This window comes from Xenopus tropicalis, chromosome 6 (assembly GCF_000004195.4).
Source record: "Xenopus tropicalis strain Nigerian chromosome 6, UCB_Xtro_10.0, whole genome shotgun sequence".
Lineage (NCBI taxonomy): Eukaryota > Metazoa > Chordata > Amphibia > Anura > Pipidae > Xenopus > Xenopus tropicalis.
In genome coordinates, this window is record NC_030682.2 from 76,841,563 (window position 1) to 76,861,581 (window position 20,019).

The 20,019-nt window shown below is 40.1% G+C and overlaps 2 protein-coding genes across 6 annotated transcripts in view; one reads left to right on the forward strand and one right to left on the reverse strand.

Moving 5' to 3' along the window:
• Positions 1-4,737, forward strand: part of abitram (actin binding transcription modulator) — a 31,377-nt gene extending 26,640 nt beyond the window's left edge. For all 4 annotated transcript variants that reach the window (XM_012964525.3, XM_012964527.3, XM_012964526.3 and 1 more), the window contains 2 exons: positions 2,570-2,639; positions 4,155-4,737. In XM_012964525.3, coding sequence (XP_012819979.1) covers positions 2,570-2,639; positions 4,155-4,301 — 217 coding nt within the window. In that variant the 3' untranslated portion in view covers positions 4,302-4,737. The remainder of the gene's footprint in view (positions 1-2,569; positions 2,640-4,154) is intronic.
• A 932-nt stretch (positions 4,738-5,669) lies between these two features.
• The window catches only part of ctnnal1 (catenin alpha-like 1), a 209,648-nt gene continuing 195,298 nt past the window's right edge, over positions 5,670-20,019 (reverse strand). For both annotated transcript variants that reach the window (XM_012964197.3, NM_001102965.1), the window contains 4 exon segments: positions 16,342-16,398; positions 14,194-14,313; positions 13,348-13,431; positions 5,670-6,682 (listed from right to left, as the gene is read on the reverse strand). In XM_012964197.3, the coding sequence (XP_012819651.2) occupies positions 6,518-6,682; positions 13,348-13,431; positions 14,194-14,313; positions 16,342-16,398 (426 nt within the window). In that variant the 3' untranslated portion in view covers positions 5,670-6,517.

The following is a 20,019-nucleotide window of genomic DNA, read 5'->3' on the forward strand; positions in this document are numbered from 1 at the left end:
ATGATATCTGTCATGCCAGCAGTATTGCCCTGGCACTGTATATAGTTAAACCGGGAAACATTTTACTTTGTGTCCACAAGACACCCTTAATTAATTCAATACACAACAAGGGACTGTGGAAGGTGACAAATTCATCTGGGGCATCAGACAATTCGGAGCCAGCCATTTGGGGCAGGAAGCTGAGGCCATTGCTTTCTTTGGTCTGTTGATCAAAGAAAGGCAATTGTGGACCTAAGAACAGCAGGGGGGAGCAGCTAGGAGAAAATATGGATTATAGAAAGGGGTCCATATCTCCTTTGCTTTAGGGCTCACATCCTTATAAATCAAATATTGGTTATGAGGAGGTTCTTATGCTTCCTATTTATACCAAACAGGGACTGCCTATACCCACCAGTTAGGAGGGATAGTTTCTGGGGGACTGGAACAAGAGACACCCCCCATGTTTGGTATCATTTTGATCACCCACATATGGGTTAAAGCAAGCCCATATTTTCATAATAATATTGGATACTGGCAAGTACCAATATTATATGACAAGAAACTGGCATGAGAAGTGCAGCTTTCTACAGGGGGTCCCAAGGGTCAAGTTCCTGGCCACTCCCTCCTCATGCATATGGTAATGAGGGACGGTCCCAGCAGGGAATAAAAGGGCAACAGAGCCAGGTACTCATTAGCTCATATTTTGAGGTTCCAATTCTGTTGGAATGTGGGCTGAGGTTTTCAAACTCTTACCTCAAGGAGGACACTTGGAAATTCCTTACCCGGTAACGTACATAGGGTTTCTCTGTGTTTTATTCCCTTTTATTTACTGGTTGTATGTGTTTGTCTCTTTTTGTAAAATCTTTTTAAAATGCACTGTTTACCCTTGTAATATTTCCTTGTTCGAATAGTACCTTGTTCGAACATATTAACTGCTTGGCTGTATGAGTATGGAGTGGGGGGGGGGGGGGGGGGGCAAGTTTTCTGTGTAAATGCTAATTAACTAGTTGACTGCTAGAAGGAGAGTGTGTTTGACTGTAACTTAACCCTTTGGCTGCTAGAGTGCTTGTTGAATTACTTTATGGAGCTGTTTTTCACCCAGCATAGTGCTGGGTTTCCACAAGCTAAAGGACAGGTTAACAGAGGCACTAGCAATGCAATATGCTCTGAAACTAATTGCTAATTGTTCATAGCAGCATATGGATTTTGTATCTCATATCAAAGGAATAAGGTAACAATCTTTCAAATGTAGTTACAGTACTCTCCCCCAACCATTTGGCTTTACATATTAACAATGAAGTGCTATGCCAAAGGCTTGCAACTTGCAGAAAACCATAAGATAGATGAAGCATCTCCCACTGTGTATACCTGGGTGACATTATTCCCCAATGAGGCCCCATGACACTCAATGGTTTAGTGGGTAAACTAAAAATGCAAGGGAAATAAGCCATATCATTTAAGGCTTAAGTGCCAAATCTGTGCTATTTGACCAAGTTTAAAGGGCCATAAACCCAACTTCCTAATATTTAGTCGTTAAAAATTGTCAGTGGTTTTAAAGATATTGGTAAATGCAATTGCTTTTAAATGCAGTGCTTATTTAAACCTTCTATTTTCTGCACTGCTGTATTGGACTTTTTAAACAGTCTAGCAGACCTGTGAAGAACCATGCAATTTTGACATATCATTTGTTATGAAAGAAATGGCTGGAGGAGAGCTAACTCTACTACAAGGGTCAGAATCAGCAGTGTGGCAAGGACAGACACATGGTGATTTGCAATTTTAGTTACATTTAAAATTACCGTATATATTCGAGTATAAGCTGAGTATTTCAGCACCCAAAATGTGCTGAAAAATTAACCCTTGGCTTATACTCGAGTCCCTCTGCTACCCGATTCCCTGCATGCTCTTCTGTGTGCTGCTCCTTCCTGGTTCCTTGCCCCGCCCCCCGGCGAGACGTTGCACGCTCCCTGCTTTCAGCTCCTGTGTGTAATGGGGAGGGGGAGGAGGAGGGAGAGCAGGCATGCACGGAAAAGCTCAAACTGGCGTGCTATTTATCTCTTTGTGTGGCGAGAGCTCTTTGATGCAGGCAGGCAACAGAACCATCAAGCCTGCATGCTATTTAGCTGAGGAGGCGAGGAGCAAGCAAGTGAGGGAGAGGGAGGGGGAACTCCTTAAAGTAAAACTCACACTGAATGGGGGGGGGGGGAGCCTTGCATCTCGCATACTTATTCCCTGCACGTCTTTGTTCAGTAAGATTGATAGATCCTAATTTTATTGGAGTAGGCTTATACTCGAGTCAATAGGTTTTTACAGTTTTCTTAGGTAAAATTAGGTCCTTGGCTTATACTTGAGTATATACGGTAAATTAAAATTAAATTGCTGTGCTAGATCCGGTAGAGAGAGTAGTACAGGTATGCTGTATTGGATAATGGATCCCATGCCTGTACGGTATGGATTGATAACAATTTAATTTAAATGAGTGCAGCTTCTCAACATGCATTTATTTATCAAGGCATTTAGTAACCCTTTTATACGACAATGTAAAATATACATGATATCTCATGAATCTTGACACTGATTGTTTTTCTAGTTGTATCAGAGGTCGACTCCTAGAAGTAAATGAAAATATCCTTCAAAATCCTGAATTATTGAAAGAAAAGGTAATTATTGTTATTGTTATAATATTTATTTTAATATATTTATATATTATACATTCTTGAGAAAGGTCCTGTTGAGGACTGAAACTTTGATTCTCTTAACAATATGTTTTCAATAAACTTATGACATTTTTAAAGGGTGTGCTGGTCGTGGAATATTTACTGCTAAATTATTAAATTTGGCTGTGCACCCCACAAGATAAAAAGCTTTGGAGTGCAGACGCTATAAAGAATGATCTATTTATGTCATATGATCAACGTTTCGGCTACAGTCTAGAGCCTTTCTCCAGCTAAAATGGCCAATAAAACACATCACATTAAATAGACATATGGGTATTATATTACATGTAATCTATATGTTAACTTTCCCGTGTGGTTTGTCTATGTGAGTAAAACTGATTTAACCCTATGTATTCGGATGGATGGGCACAGGTCAGCCATAAGTACAGCTTTTCGGGATCAAACATGTAGCGAAACGTTATCTTGAAATGGGGCATAGATTGCCAACATTTAAATATATAGGGATTGATCAAGTCCCGGCTCCTAGATGGGGTGGGGACAGATCCTGGATTTTGTTGCAGCGCCAAACCTATTGGATTAAGAAATTGGGGACTTTGGCCCGGAAGGGCCTCAATGAACAATGCCAAGGAAGGGTGGAGTGACTGGGATACGCCCATGGGTATATTGTAAATACTTGTTCTGAAGGCCCCCGTGATGACTGGGCCTCTTATACAGAACTGTGTATGTGGTTCTCCAGCTCATAACTCCTAAAACTACTTGTCACCACTAACCATAGCACAGCATGGGGATTTTTTTGGCATAATGATTTCTCAGTGGCATCTTCTGCCACCACTTGTGTGCTATAAACAAACATTTCCCATGCTGTGGTTTTGGAACCAGTAGGCTATGGAATGCTTGGGACGGATAAGAGATGTTCTGTAATTTGGATCATTATACCATAAGTCGGTTAGTTGGGAATAAGTACAAGCTACTGTTTTATTATTACAGAGAAAAAGAAATAATTTTTAACAATTAGAATTATTTGCTTAAAATTGACTTGCAATTCATTTCTGGATAATGGGTTCCCGGATTAGTGCTTTTGTTTATATGTTTTTTGTTGTTTGGATTTTTTTTTTTTATCACTAGCCTTTCTTTTATTCTATATAAGTGCAGCGTGTACATTATGGAATGGGTGACTGTGCACTAGAATTCACAAGTCTCGTGGAGATACATTTAACATGGGGTAAAGAATTTTGCATGCTCACAAACTCAAGTGCCTGGGATTAATGTTAAATAATAGAAAATGGTAAGATCAAGGCTTGCTGATCTGGCTTTGCTGAGAGGAATGTTGCACTCCATGTATTTAACTCTGCAATTACCTTGAGCACAAGTTCTTTTCTAGTGAAGGCAGGAAACGGGTAATAACGTTGATGGTCCATTGTAGGAAAATATAACTGTTACATTGCACAGTTTGTGTGCTCTTCTCCCCTCTGTAACCTTCATATTTTGTTTTTTTAGCCATCCACAGAAGGTTATATTGCAGTTGTGCTTCCTAAATTTGAAGAGAGCAAAACTGTTACAGAAGGACTTCTGTCTCAGCAAGAATATGAAGAAATTTTACTGAGTCGTGCTGCTGTTGGATCCGGGACTGTGTCGGCAGTGTAATCTCTATAGGCTTCTGAATTGACTCAATACACTTACCTCCAAGAGCAAAATGACTTCTTTAAACAGCAATGCATCAGAAGGCAAAGAAGTTTGGCATATGTTTTATTTTAAAGTTTATTTTGTGCAACATATGAATAAGTAGCAAATAATTTATACCAGGACCATAGAACAGCCTTAGTAATCTTAATGTCATGTGACTTTAAAGCACTAAACAAATTACGGTGACAAATTTCTTAGTCTATAGATTATAGTTTTTTGAGTATTCTACTGAATCCAAAATTTTTTTGATGCATTCCTAGTCAGTGTGTAGTTTTTGTATTAAAGTCTATTTCTGGCTTACAAACATTTGGTTTTACTAGGATTTGTATTTCTGCCAGGCACCGACTGTGGTACTTGAAGGCTGCAGAACAAAAAATAAACCTGGTATGAAAATTCAGCTAACTTATTTTTCTTTATTTTCTCCCTATTACTGTTCAAATTCATTACAGGATTATATTCAGAAGTGTAGGATTTAGTCCCATCCATTGGCTGCTGTTGAAGTTAGAATTTTGTTTTGTTTGAGACACAGATCATAGAAATTGGTCACAGGGTTGGATTTCTAATGCTTGCATCTTGAGGCTGGCTGCTGACCGACCCCAACCTGCAGCACTGAGGATGGGTCAGGTAAAAGGATTTGACAGCAGTCCATACCTTATATGTGGTTGGGTTGTATGCTACCCCTAAAATAATGCACTCTAGATCCTGGCCTACCCACAAATCCCAGCCTGTGTAAGATTTGCAAGAATATCTGTACTTATTTAAACTGAACTTGAAGGTCATTTATAGGATAACTATGGCTGAATGGTGGCTACAGCAATCCTTTCATATATTTCTTTAAGCCAAGATGTGAAAATAACATCTAGCTTGAGAAGGTATTACTGATAGGCCTCCTTTTGTGTGTTGTACCTACACATGCACCTAAAAAAATTGAGCCATTAACTTGGCTCCAATTTTTGTAACCCGCACCCCACATTTTTACCTTTTGGACATAATGAAACAGGAAGTGATATCTTCAGAAGTAGGCGGGATAAAAAGGTTTAAAGGAGTAAAACTTGCTATATAGGAGACTAGCTGACCCACGCCTATACCCACATACATTATTGGCTTACAGGGAAATAACAAATCGTATTCGACGATGCTAGCAAATGATGTAACTTGTGTGCATTTTACCAAAGCATCATCTTGGGAAAACATTGCATGGCATGCTATTTTGTGGGCATGTGGGATTACACATGAATTCTGAGAAATAATGCTGCAATGTTAGTAAGAAAATGCTAAATTCACATTGTTTGTATTGAGTATTTAAATGAAATCTAACTTGACCACACAAAAGATTCATTAGAATTTTATTTTAAAAATAGAATCTTACATTGTAAATGTTAATGTAAAAAACTACATTTTCATGAAACTTAAATATGGTTTACATTCTGAGGAAAAGATACATTTGAGTGTTTTGATTCTTTACATGCATCTCAACTCTTACAAAGAAAAGTAAAATAATCTTGAGACCAGCATATCTGAAAGTAGGAAGAGCTTCACAAGAGATTGACAATTTAATCATCATCCTCATCTTCATCTCCCCGCAGCAAAAACCTCACAAGGGATCCACAAGCTTTTTTATATGTAACCAAAAATAGTTCTCTGCTTCAATGAATGTAAAGATTCCAGCAGCAAACTCTAAAATGAATGACAGGTGGCAGCAGAACAAGTTGTGAATGGAGTGTGCTGTGTTGTGCATATAGAAGTGGCACTTGCCTGTAAGGGAGTGGGCAACCAGTGCTTTTAGACCATGACGTATTGTCCTGATACAGGTAAACAGATACATTACACTTGAAAAAACCAACCAGTAAGTATTGGAAATGGTGACAGCAACTTGTGTAACAGCAATTTCATAAAGTTTGTTTCTGCATATCACAATTATACAAACAATAGCAGCATCTTTGGGTTAAGGTTTTCATTAAGACATTTTTAACAAATAATGATATCCATATAACGGCAGTAATGAGCTGAACGGAACACAAACAATTCTTAATGACTGATTGTGGTACCAATAACAAAAGAAGAAGGAAAAAAAATGCTGATGTTCACATCCTTAGTCTGGCTCTTGCCCTTTACAGTATAATGATGCTTTGCTTCCACTATCCTTTTCATTTACACTTCTGTTAAAATAGAAATGGCTACTTGCTCTCTAGAAATGTCAGATTAGCCACATGGTGTTCCAATGATTTAACTCCAAATGCTTCTACAGTTCTGCCCTCCATGCTGTCTTCATTTGTAATATTTTGAAGACAGTTTTCCCTCCAAGATGGAGAACTTTGGAAACATCCATTACCTGTTTTGCACTGGAAAATAAAGCAATACAATGTTAATGTATTCTAACCACCATTTCAAAGGCTATTTTAATGGAATAAAAACTATTATATATTATTCTCTTAAGTGCATATCACTTGCAGTAATCAAAGCCTGGACAAGTGATACTGTAAATATGTATATCTTGTTCCAATAATTTGGGCTACCCAAAACAAAAGCCTCCATATACTTACTTGTTTGGTAAATAAGTGTTAAGGTTTTAGTAAGAGCTTCATTTCTCCCTCTATAAACACAATACCTCTCTCAGTTGACAGATTTACAGTATCACATTCCCAGACTTTGATTATTACCTCAAGCGATCTGCATACAACCTTTATTAGAATGCCACAAGCGTAGTCTTTGGTGATGAACATTACACTCAATATAACAGTCTTAATCTAACACCTCTACAGTATTACTAATAAATAAGTAAGTGGTCTAATCACCATGCCACCCAATCTGGATCTATTCAGTAACTGGGTAGCATTACAGGAAAATCCCAGTGCAATAGCCACCCCGTTCACACTCATGATTTAATAGATCATCAAATATAGCTACAACACTGACACTATAAATGAGATCTTAAACCTTTGCTGAGGAGTTGAAACTTATGGGGTGCCGTTTGTCTAAGTACATTTTGTCTATAAAAATACATTCTATATACAAAAAGCAATCCCCAGTAGACAGAATTAAAGTGTGGATATAAACACTGGTAAAAATATACCAAAGATATATATTTCTAGTGAAGAATGAGATCAAAAACAATTTTATGCACAAAAGGATATTATATTACAAACTTCATTCTGTAAATTTTAAAAAGCATTCTGTCTCACAAATGCATAACATCCATACAAAAAAATGTGTAAAGTTACTTACAGAATGAATAATGTAAAACAAAATTTCGACAAAATATATAATGGTGTAACTGAATAGCATATTCCAGCTAGATTTTCATGACAAAATAGATGCGTGTGACAGAAAGCAAGATTATATAGCACAGAACTCATTCTATCAACAAAATGAATACATGATTCCACAAAACTGATAAAATATCCATTCTGTAAAACAACACTGTCAATCAAATTCCTGAACCAATAAGAAACAAGCATGTTCATTATCCAATAATATGCAGGTTTTAACTGGAGTCAATTTACTGTTTTTATTTGTCTATAAAGTGTTGCCAGCTCTGCCCCACAAGCCTACATTATCCCTAGTGCTGAGGATACTGTCTGGCCTGCTATAGAGGGCACCCTCTAATGTCTGCTGTGTTATAGGTTTTTAACCAGAAGGTCTTTCAAATGGATGAGGAATATAGTGCTGTACTGATGCTGCGTCACAACACTGATGTAATGATGTTTCTGATAATGAGCTTTAAAGAAAACAAAAAACATTAATACGATAACTTAAGGCTATTCCTTTTATCTCCTAGCCTAACCAATCATTATAATATGCCTAATATTTCCTCATTAACATACAAGTCAATAAAACACATTAGGGTTGATTCACTAAGGAGCGATGAGCGATATGCGTTATTGCATGCTTTTTTGTGTTAAAATAAACGCGAAAAAAACGTGCGATTCGCTAAAGTATTATCGCATGCGTTAAGTCGCATATCGTGTGCGTTAAATAACGTGCAACCGAATGCGTTAATTTTAACGCATTACGTTAATTAGCGAATGAAAAGAAAACGCATGATTCACAAAAGCGCATGAAGTGTTAAATGCATTAATTAGCGTGCAAGTGTGTGCGTATTTTAGCACCTAATTGGGGGAGGCGTTGTGCAGACCACATTTTTAATTTTTTGTTGGAAAAAGGCAAGATGGAGTTTGCAATGGGGTTTTTGCTCTATTTGGAGGAGGAACATCAAGTCCCCGAGCCTTCCAGAGTGATTTGTCGGGAAAGGACAACTTTGGAGGGCTTAAACGAGGATGAAGTGGTCAGGCACTACAGGCTCAATAGGGTGGCAATATCCAGCCTGTATGAGCTGCTTGAGCCTTCCCTGCAGCCACTGACTCGCAGAAGCCATGCAGTTCCCGGAATGGTGAAACTGCTGTGCTCCCTGCACTTTTTGGCCACTGACAGTTTCCAGAGGGTTGGTGGGTTTACGGGGGGTGTCACAGCCCACCTTTTTCACGGTGCCTTGGTCAGGTCCTGGACGCCATACGCTCGGTGTCTTGGAATTTCATCTTGTCCCCCAAAAATCGGAACAAGTGGAATGCTGTGAAAAGGCAGTTTTATGGGTTAAGTGGCATCCCAAATGTGTCCGGGGACAAATTGTTACCAATTGCTTTTCCTGTAAGTACCAACAATCTTTAATCCCCTAAACAAGAAATAACAAACAACTTCTCCAAAAAAAAAAAAAGGTTTTATTTACCGGGAAATTATTTTTTATTATTGGTGTGCGTGACTCGCCTGTTGGAGGCTTAACATGGCAGCCTTGTGTGCAGCTTGGCGTGCCTGACTGGCATTTGTAGGTGTTAGTGGCCACACACAAGTCGACATGCAATGTGTCCAACTTTTTCATTAAATTTTTATTATGCCTTATTAGAGATTTGTGGAACCTATCTTTCTCAGGTTCCTGGGGGGCCACATTAGCTGTGCTGCTTCTGGCCTGGGTTGTGACCTGCTGCTGAGGAATGTTGGCCGGCTCCTCATCTGAAAACAAGGCCACGTCGCTGCCACATACGCGTGACCCTCTCTCACTTGCCTCCCCACTAAAAGTTTCCCCTCCAATTGCAGGATCACATTGTGGGGAGTGGAGCAGAGACAAGGAGCGTTTAGCAGAGCATCCGTGGCCACCTTTTGGAAAAATGAAAAAGACTTTAATTTTTTGTTATTATGTTCATGATGCCAGGCAAACTTCATAGACAATAATGATTGTCCTTTGTTTTAAAACATGAACAAGTTTATTTTGCAAAAACTATTTCTGGACATTGATTCATTCCAAATGAGGTAAAAAGGTAAAATGATTTGCCATACAGAATGCAAAGGCAAAACCAAGTTGAAAAGATTTACTGTCCAAAAGTACAAGATGAACTGACTGCACCTAACCCAGCAAGACACACTTGTCCAAAAACACACCTATCTTATTAGCAATACACTGCACTTCTGTAATTGAAATGCCTGCAATATACACGGATACAATTCACTATTATGCCATTGCACAAGACTAACACAAAACACAGGTCCAACAAAATTTGGTAACAAAAATACCTGGAATTGGAGCAGATGACTAAGGCATACTAAGGCATGCTCTGACACTAACCCTACTAAAATGCTGCAAGTTGCTGCTAAGTGGCGTCGCTAACTCCCAGGGCTCTCCCTTATACTTTGAATTAAACAGTGCTTCCACAATAATCCTCCTTGATAAAGGAGAGTACAGGGCATTAACTATTTTGGGAAATATTTCTTAAATGACCCCCCTATTTACTGTCCTAATTTGTTCTACTCCACAGCTTTGAGGACATAACTTGCGCACATAATAATAGGCGTGCCATACATACATTACATACAAGAAAAGTAAGTAGGAAAGAAGCCAAAAAATAAAGGAAAGGATAGACAGTAAGACAAAAGGAAAAGCCGATTGAGGAGAAAAGCAGATGAGCAAGTTTTAAATAGAAAGATGAATGTAAGATATTTACCTGTATCTGGAGTCTTCCGCCAGCCTTTTCTTCAGGACTCTCTTTATGTCCTGGTAGCGCTTCTTGCAGTGTTGGACACTGCGCAGACAGACCACAATGATTTTTACGTGGTCTGCTATGTCCCTCCACACCTTGTTTTTAACAGCTGTCAGTGTCTTTCCAGCATATTTGCCGATAATCTGGTGAAATACCGGCACAAGCCTCTCCACAAGAGCCTCATTTTCGAACTCCGAAAGCTTCAAAGGAGAAGGAAAGGCAAAGTCACTTGGGGGTGCCAAAATGTTAGGCACCCCCAAGTGACTTTAATTGCCTACGTTTTACCCCAGGCTGGTGCCCCTGCTCGGAGAGAACAGCACCAGCCCGGGTAAAGTCGGCTTTTCACTCTACTGCGCATGTGCCTGTCATTGAAAAATGAAGGAGGAAGCGCTTGCTACAGGTACCTCGGGCTGGTGCTGTTTTCTCCTAACATTTTGGCATCCCCAAGTGACTTTGCCTTTCCTTGTCCTTAAGTTTCGGATCCTGCTCTCCTGTTGTCTCTTCCGGCTCCTTTTTGGTGATGAGTGGGTTGGAAGCTCCTCACTCTCTTCTCCACTGGCTTCCTCTGGCCAATAATCCCTGTCAGTGCCCTCCACTTCCGACACATCTGGGCTACCGATGAAGTCAGGCCTCTCTGTGTCTGTGTCACTGCCAGAGCTGTGTGACAAGGCAGCTGGAACACTTGGAGGTGCCCTCCTTTTTGCCACCTTTTTCCCTCTGCTGGCTCCCACACTGCTCTCCATCGCTTTAGATGTTGCTGTCAATTGCGCACCGCCACCTTCCGCGTGCGTCAATTACCGTGCGTAAATTAGCGCGCACGTGACAAGTAGCGCACATGTGTTAATTAGCACGCGAAACGTATTGCGCACGTTAATTACCGCACGTTGCGTCAAATACCGCACGAAAAAGACGCAATAACATTTTTAACGCATGCTATAAATAGCGCTCCTTTTAACGCACCTTAGTGAATCAACCCTAATATCTTAATTCTATCCTATTAACCATATTAGCACATTAATCATATTAGCAGTATAACTACTGGGTGAGGGGCCCCTCGGTAAAGTGCTAATCTATAGTTCAACAACTACATTATGTAGCCACAGGGAAAAAAATCCAGTGGGCCACACTTTGGCACACCACCCCCAACCCAAATAGTGGCTGCAATGAGGAAGAAGGAGGTATGCACTGTGCATTGCACACAGGGTGGGGGTGAAGGCTGGCAGCGGTGGAGAAGTTGGCAACTGAGGTAAGGGGCTCCTGGGATGGCAGCCCTGGTGGACCCTGGACACCCCAGTGCAACACCACGTAGACACATAATACATCATATAAATAAATGATGATCCCCCTGAAGTACCAATATTTAAATGATCCCTTTTGTTTGCACATAGTACTCATTTATGTCTAAATCAAGTTCTGAAGTTGCTGAATCACATGGCTACACGTATTATGTAGTAGGTGAACTATAGCTAAGCACATTATTAATAGAGTCCTATCAGCTAACTGGTGCAATATTACGGCAAGGAGTAGGACAGACATTGGAGCCTAACATAACACTCATCTACAAAGCTTATTAGGGTCACTACTACAGTGGGGGAATTATGCAAACTTGTGCAACTTCATATTGCAGTGTAAAGATATGAGTCAGCTGGTATCCTTGGAGTGAGGAGCTTATGTTATATGTGTTTGTGTGCTACTCACTGGTGTATTGATAAGTGTCTCACATATACTGAGTTACACTGCTACCATAAATATCTGTATATTGTACTATACTGAGGGCCCCCCATAGGAGTGGTTATTCTGCTAATGTTAGAGTTTTTTTAAAAATAATACTATTCATTTCTTTATTTTTATTGACAGGGGTAGGGTTGCTACCTGGACAGTATTTTGCCAGTCTAGCTAGTAATATACCAGGCAAGGCTGGGGGGCCAGTATTGTGAATTTACCAGTCTACCTGTCATTCTGCCTCTGGCATATCCTCAACCTGGCCAAAATTCCTAATAAATCCCCCTCCATTGTTGTCTCACCCCACCCATGTCACCAATTTGCCCCTCAGGGTCCTACTCCCACTCCCTTAGCTTGAGCAAGAATCTTTCTAAAAAAAAAAAAGGGGGGGGGGCAATCATAATTAGGGGATATCAGGCCTATTATAATGATGGGAATAGCTGACTTACTTAAAGGTATCATATCTATGTTTTGGATGCTTTAATTTCAAATTCATTTTTAGCTACACAATCCAGTTTTGTGCTACAGAATCAGCACTTTGAATTGTTTCTATAAACAGTGGGAAGAAAGACCAGTAAATGGACTTCAATTAAAACTTGCATGTTATTGGATAATGAATATACTTTGCTTCTTATTGGTTCAGTAATTTGACTGACAGTGTTGTTTCACAGAATGGATATTTTATCAGTTGTGTGGAACTAAGTATTCATTTTATTGATAGAATGAATTTTGTGCTATAGAATCTTCCTTTTTGTCACAAGCATCTATTTTGTCATGAAAATCTAGCTTGGAATATGCTAGTCAGTTACACCATTATATATTTTGTGCAAAGTTTTGTTTTACATAATTCATTCTGTAAAAAACTTGTTCTGCTGTATGGATGTTATGCATTTGTGATACAGAATAGAGTTTCTAATATGATAATATCCTTTTGTGCATAAAATTAATTATTTTCACAGAAATATGTGTTTTGTATATATGTTACCAGTGTATATATGGCCACACATTAATTCTGTGTACTGGGGATTGTTCTTTGTATACAGAATGTATTTTTGTAGACAAAATGTACTTTGGACAAACGGCACCCCATAGTAACTAAATGCGGAGAGTTCTGGATTGTTCTTCCAGATCTACAATCAGTCACGTTAAGAAATATAGGGGGTCAAGCCTGTACATGCCTAAGGTTATAAATGATACAGATACAAAAAGGAGGACTAAAAGCTGTTGGAATTCCGTTGATAAGAGCTTCAGTAACATACCTTCCTCTGTAACTTCCAGCAGATTGGAAGGACTTGCAATACTATAATCATCATAGCTTTTGACTTCTGAATACATGTGTCAACCTATAAGTTAAAAAAGTAAAATTACAAAAAAAAAAAATAAAAAATACAGGAATAGGATGTCTAATCCAGAATGCTTGGGACCTAGGGTTTTCCAGATAAGGGACCTTTCTGTAATTTGGATCACAAGATCTTAAAGGAACAGTAACACCAAAAATTGAAAGTGTTTCAAAAGTAGTTAAAATATAATGTACTGTTGCCCTGGCACTGGTAAAACGGGTGTGCCTGCATGCTCGCGCCACTGATGCGCCAGTACTACTTGACTCGAGTATAAGCCGAGGATTCCTTTTTTAGCACATTTTGAGTGCTGGAAAACTCGGTTTATACTTGAGTATATACGGTATATTGTTTATTCTAGGAAAAATATTTTATGGCATACCAAAGGGGGGAGCTGTTCAGCTTCTAATGTAAAGCTACAAGACATCCAGAAAACATAAGGCTGCTTTTCTGCTAAATTACCATTATTGGTTACAACGCATCTTTGCAGTTATATAGCGGATCTGTTCCATGTTTGGCACTGCCAACATTTCAGTGCAGTTTGGCATCTATTTAAAGCTTTATCCTTAAATTCTTAACTGTTAGTTGTGCATCTGAGAAACAAGAGTCATCTGTTCTCTCGTTTCGCTCGGCCACTAAGAGCAGATTAAGAAGCTTTCAATATTCTTTTGTTTTTTTTCCTTTGATCAGTTCTCTGACCTTAAATAGAGATGTTCTATTTCTTTTATAGACAACATAAGAAACTGAATGAAACAAAAGGTTCTGTACCTTGGTGAAAGTGGCAGTTTTTCCCTGTACGGGTGTCCTGGCTGTTATCTGTAGCTGCTGACTCAGCGGGATAAGCTTCTCTATTTCCAGCAGGAGCAAAGGTTTATCATCATCTTCAAGCTAAGGCACAAATTGTAGAGATTAGAGGCATGCACAGGATACAGCAAGCAAGAAACTGTTGCTAAGAAAGGCAAGGAAGGCAAAACTACAACGCATATAATTACATTGAGTCCCAAAGGGACAGAGTCTATCAATTCTGCCTTTCCCTTTTTAGTAGTGCAAAGAACCTAGTATACATTTTCAAATAGTATAAAAATCTTTACTAAAACACCATAGTTTTGAAAACAAGACACTCTCCATGGACGTTCACGAAGTGATAGGGTTGCCACATCATCCCTTTAAAGCAGATGGGTGAAATTCATAAACTTCTGGCTGCACAGAAATCAGTATAGTCTAACTGCTAATTAGGCTTACAAAAAGTGGCTTTTAATATGTGGTGAGCTGGCAGCCTTTCTCACATGTATAAAAAGTGATAGACATGCTGGAGTTTGATTCCTATGTGCCTATCTCCCTGGGCAATTATGAGGAATCTGCAAAAACTGCATTAAAGGACAAGGAAAGGCAAAGTCAATTGGGGGTGCCAAAATGTTAGGAGAAAACAGCACCAGCCCAGGATACCTGTAGCGCAGCGCTTCCTTCTTCCTGCTTCATTTTTTAAGGACTAAACGACGCACGCATGCGCAGTAGAGTGAAAAGCCGACTTCTCTGTTAAGACTGTGGAGACTTGTTCCCTCTCATTATCACTCTTTGCCCTGTTGCACCTAGCTGACAAAAGACGCAATGACACCGTTGTGTGGGTGGAGTTCGGCCACAGCTTTATTATCAAATACAATGTCCAAAATTAGTCCTTGCCATGTATATTCAACTTTTCCAAACAATAAACCATTTTGTTAACGAATGCCGGCCACTGCGAACACAGTGGGCATGTAGAAGCCATAAGACAACATCAGAACTTAAATGGCCAAGGACTACCCCCTGCCATTTGCTGTGACAAACCACAAATTTATATTGATATGATAATTTTTTTTTTTTTTATAAACAGAGTGTGCTTATAGTGATGCCGCTCGGTGGAATTCGGAAGCAGAGTGGCAGCAGCAGCGCGGGAATGCAGGCACAGAGGAGGGAGGAGGAGCAAGCAAGGGGGGGCTGCCCTTTCCTGACTGAACTGGCTGGGTAAGTTAACCCCTTACAAGCACGGGGGGGACTGGGCCACAGCTGGCTCCACAGTCCCTCCGCACTTTCATTTTTTAATTCATCGCTCTCTAAATACGGCTTTTCACTCTACTGCACATGCGCGTGCACCCGAACCAGGAAGAAGGAAGCGCTGCTGCTACCCCGGGCTGGTGCTGTTCTGGTAGGTGATTAAAGTCACTTGGGGGTGCCTAACATTTTGGCACCCCCAAGTGACTTTGCCTTTCCTTCTCCTTTAAAGCAGCTTACACTGTGTCCTAAAGGGGGAGAAGGGACAATTCCTTAGGTGGGAATAACTGCAGATACAAGGTAGTAAACAGCCTGCTAAAAACTAGAAGGTACTGGGGTAAAGCAATAAAACTTAATAAGTTTGAATAATTCAACTAATAGAAACTGGTTGTTTGTTTTTCAACAGCACGCCAAGAAACGCTACCTGCTGGTTGTTTGGTCAGGTGTAGTCCAATGTAAAATATCGAAATACAACACCGTACCCCAAAAATGCTTCCCTAGTTCCAAACAAATGATACATATAGGAGCAGCATGTAAGCCCAGGCAGCCACAATCAAGACAACATAAAAGCTAAAATATCTCAATAACCTGAAATTTACATTTCATATCCCCATGGCCTTTTTCTAATAAATAATGTAGAATAGGCAGTTCTGCGTGCTTCCTATTGATGGATGACCTATGCTATGAGAAATGGTCCTTAAACCTTTGGGTCCTTTCCCCAAAGCAGATAAATCCCTATTGGATAGTGAACAGCATGAACAGAAAATTCTGATTGACAGAAATTAATTAATTACACATTAATTGTACTTTTTCTTTTTTTATTTATAACAGTTTATTCATCTGCACAAAAATGACATTGGGCAAAATGCAAAGATGTTTTGTAAATACCTGGTTTGAAAATGCATGAAGAACTGAGGAAAACTTTAATCCAGCTGTAGCAAATACCTGAGGAAGAAAAGCATACTATTCAGCATCTCAAAACAGAGGCTCTTTGACCACTTTTACCATAGCAAACATTTTTCACTTTTCACTAGTTATCTGGCTCTACTTACTACATACATATATATGTACAGTAGATTCCAGTACATGTATGGGATCTGTTATCCAGAAAGCTCTGAATTACAGGAAGGGCACCCCCCATGGATTCCATTTTAATGAAATAATTCAAAATTTTAAAACATTTTCTTTTTCTCTGTAATAATAAAACAGTACCTTGTACTTCATGCCAACTAAGATATAATTAATCCTTATTGGAGGCGAAACAATCCTGTTGGGTTTTTTAAATGTTTAAATGATTTACAGTAGACATAACATATGGAAATCCAAATTACGGAAAGACCCCTTATGTGGAAAACCCAAGGTCATGAGCAATCTGGAGAGCAGGTCCCATAACTGTATAATCTTATAATCCTACAGATCAGGATAGACTCTAAAGCTGGCCATACACGGGCCGATTGTAGCTGCCAATATCGGTCCCTGGGACCAATTCGTCAGCTTATCGGCCCGTGTAGGGGCAGGATCGACGGGCTTGGCCGACCAATATCTGGCCTGAAATTGGCCAGATATCGATCGGGCAGGTTAAAAGATTTAGTCGGATCAACGAGCTGATGCGGTCCCCAAACAGACTGCCCCCATTCCCGCCGGTAGCCTACATTTGCCAAATATCGCCCACCAGTAAGTGGGGATATCAGGAGAAGATCCGAGGTCACCAAGCTAGCGGATCTTAAAGTGTATGGCCACCTTTACAATGATTAAAAACACTGTTTAGTGTATTTTCCGCCATTGCTAAATGAGACCCAGGACTGGGAGTAAATGGAAGGAGCATAGGAAAGACCTTCCACAATCCGTACTCTGTTTAATGTTTTTATTTTTCCCAGAGGTAGGTAGCTGCCTGATTAGGCTGTAGGTGAGCAGCAAATAAAAGGGCTGTGGGATTAAACGGCAAGGTGTTCACTCACAGAAAAGAGTTCACTCTCACAGCAGGGCACAGGGCAGGAAGGCTACCAGCCTGTTTTATTAACTCCCAGAGGGGCTGGGGTGCCACCTGCCACTGCAAGGAGCAGAGGTAGCTGTAACCAAGTGAAGGGTCACTCTGAGAAAAGGTCTCTCAGAGCAGGGTACAAGGTAGGAAGGCTGCCTGCCTGTGTTAAAGTGAAAGTGCGCCAGAAGCTGGTGACCTGGTATCCCATGGGAAGCATAGACAGCACCTTCATAGTACAGAACTAATGAGGCCACACACAATAATTGGTGGGGATAAAATTTATTTCAGCAGATTTATTGATTTAATACATAACAATTAATACAACAAGTTAATTGTTACCGTGTTAACCATCCATTGTACCAGCCAGCCCCTGATAACCAATATCCACAGCAGACCGCCTTGTCACCATGAAACTTTCCTCCAAACTCACAAATTCAAATACAATATACTGCTGTGAAAATATCCATTTTTAATTGATTAAACATTTTTTCCAGAACAAATGAACACAGTGAGGCTCTTCAGAAGGCTGTCCCATGCCAAATGACAGGTATCCCTCAGGAATTCCTCCTTATATACTCTGTATTCCTGGGCTTTACACATTACTAACCAGCTGACCAAACTGCTAACCTTAAATAGCATGCTCTTGTTACTATGCTCTACCTCCCCCCAGACCATACTGTACCACAGATCTGACCGCCTATCACGGCTGCCACTCTACCATGACCTTGAGGGCTTATAGACCCAGGTTTCATGGGAAGCGTAGACAGCACCGTTATATTAAAGAACAAATGAGGTCACACACAATAATTGTTGGGGATAAAATTTATTAATTTAAATGCATGACAAAAATTAATACAACTAGTTAATTGTTACTGTGTTAATCATCCATTGTACCAGCCAGCCCCTGATAGCCAATATCAACAGCAGGCCGCCTTGTCACCATGAAACTTGCCTCCATGCCAAGGCCAATTAAACCATTAAATTGGCCTTGGTGCTTCTTCACCAAGGCAACGCCTTCTTGATCTTGCATCCTGAATACCCGGACAAATGTACCCTATCCTCTGCATACAGGCCTTCCCCAGCATATTCCAATTCATGGTAACTATGTACCATATAAAGTTTTAGCAAACTTCACCAAAGCAAAATTTAACTTCCTACGGCACTTCTAAAGTGGCGAAGGTACCCTTTTTTTTGTGACCATAGCAATCTAGGTATGACCTCAGACCAAACTAGGACACTGTGTGGGAACATGAAGTGAATTTGTGCCAAATCTCACCTCATGACCCTTATTAGGTCAATAGTTCAACATTTACGGATATCGTTACCACCCAGGTGGATAACAATCACCACCTTGCTTTCATCTGTAAAGTAACTGGAACCAAATCTACCTATTTTAAACCCCAAATATCTATCCAAACAATCTTAACATTATTTAAACCTAAATTAACTGAGTAATTGCGGGATTCTGCTCAGATCTTTACCAGGTGAACAAATGAATGGCCGATTAGCCAAATGAGTCAAGGAGAAACTGGAAAAAGAAGATAAAATTATCGATCAACTAAAGTTGGCCTGACATAATGCTTAGAGTCACTTAGAGGTCCACCTACCCAACTTCTGTATAGAATTGTCACTAAACCCGAGAATGGATGCTTGGGTATCAACACCAATACAAAAGGAATGAGTTTTAAAATCAATGGGTGACAAACCTATGCAACAAATGCAATCGTGCAAGACTTTGGCAAACTAATATTTTGTAAGGTAAGTGTCGTCGGAATGGATAAACAGCAAAAAAGGCCTCAAATGCTAGAACTGGGCATATACTATCAATATTGCTCTTACCCAACCAAATAACCATGCCCTTTCCCAACTGGTCCGTCATCGAGCAAGGAGGTAAAGTAGCTTCCTCTGATGGTGGGCTTGGAGAACCGCTCTGTGCTTCTGCCGATGATACCTGACACTGTGACAACAGTGAGTGGATGTCATCCTCGCTGGCCTCTGTCTGTACACATCGGATGATCTCCTGAAGCTTGCCATTCTCCATCTCCGGTCGGGCTTGGACTCCTATCTAGCTCTTCACAATGCTGTCCCACGCTGAATCACAGGTATCCTTCAGGAATTCCTCTTTATATACCCTGTATTTCCTGGAATTTACCCGTTGCTAAGCAGCTGACCAAACTGCCACACAATAAGCTAACCTTAAATAGCATGCCCTTGTTACTATGCCCCCCCCCAGACTATACTGTACCACAGATATAGAACTGCCTATCACAGCTGTCACTCTTCCTTGACCCTGAGGGCTTATAGCCCCAGGTTCCAAGAGGGAAGACACAGCAGGGCTGAGTGAGTTGCATGAGTGTTCACGAGTGTGAGAGTCACTGCGGATGAATGAAGGTCATTAGGGATGGTGAGAAGCCCTGGGAAAAGCTTCCAGAGTGTGAGAAGGTTAGAGCTCTAAATCTTGTTTCCACTTCTGGAACAAGATTAAGAGCTATAAATACAAAAAAAGAAAAGAAAAAACATTTTATTTTATTGACACAAATTCAACTGATTTGAAAAGCCTCATGTCTCCCAAACATGCCAATACC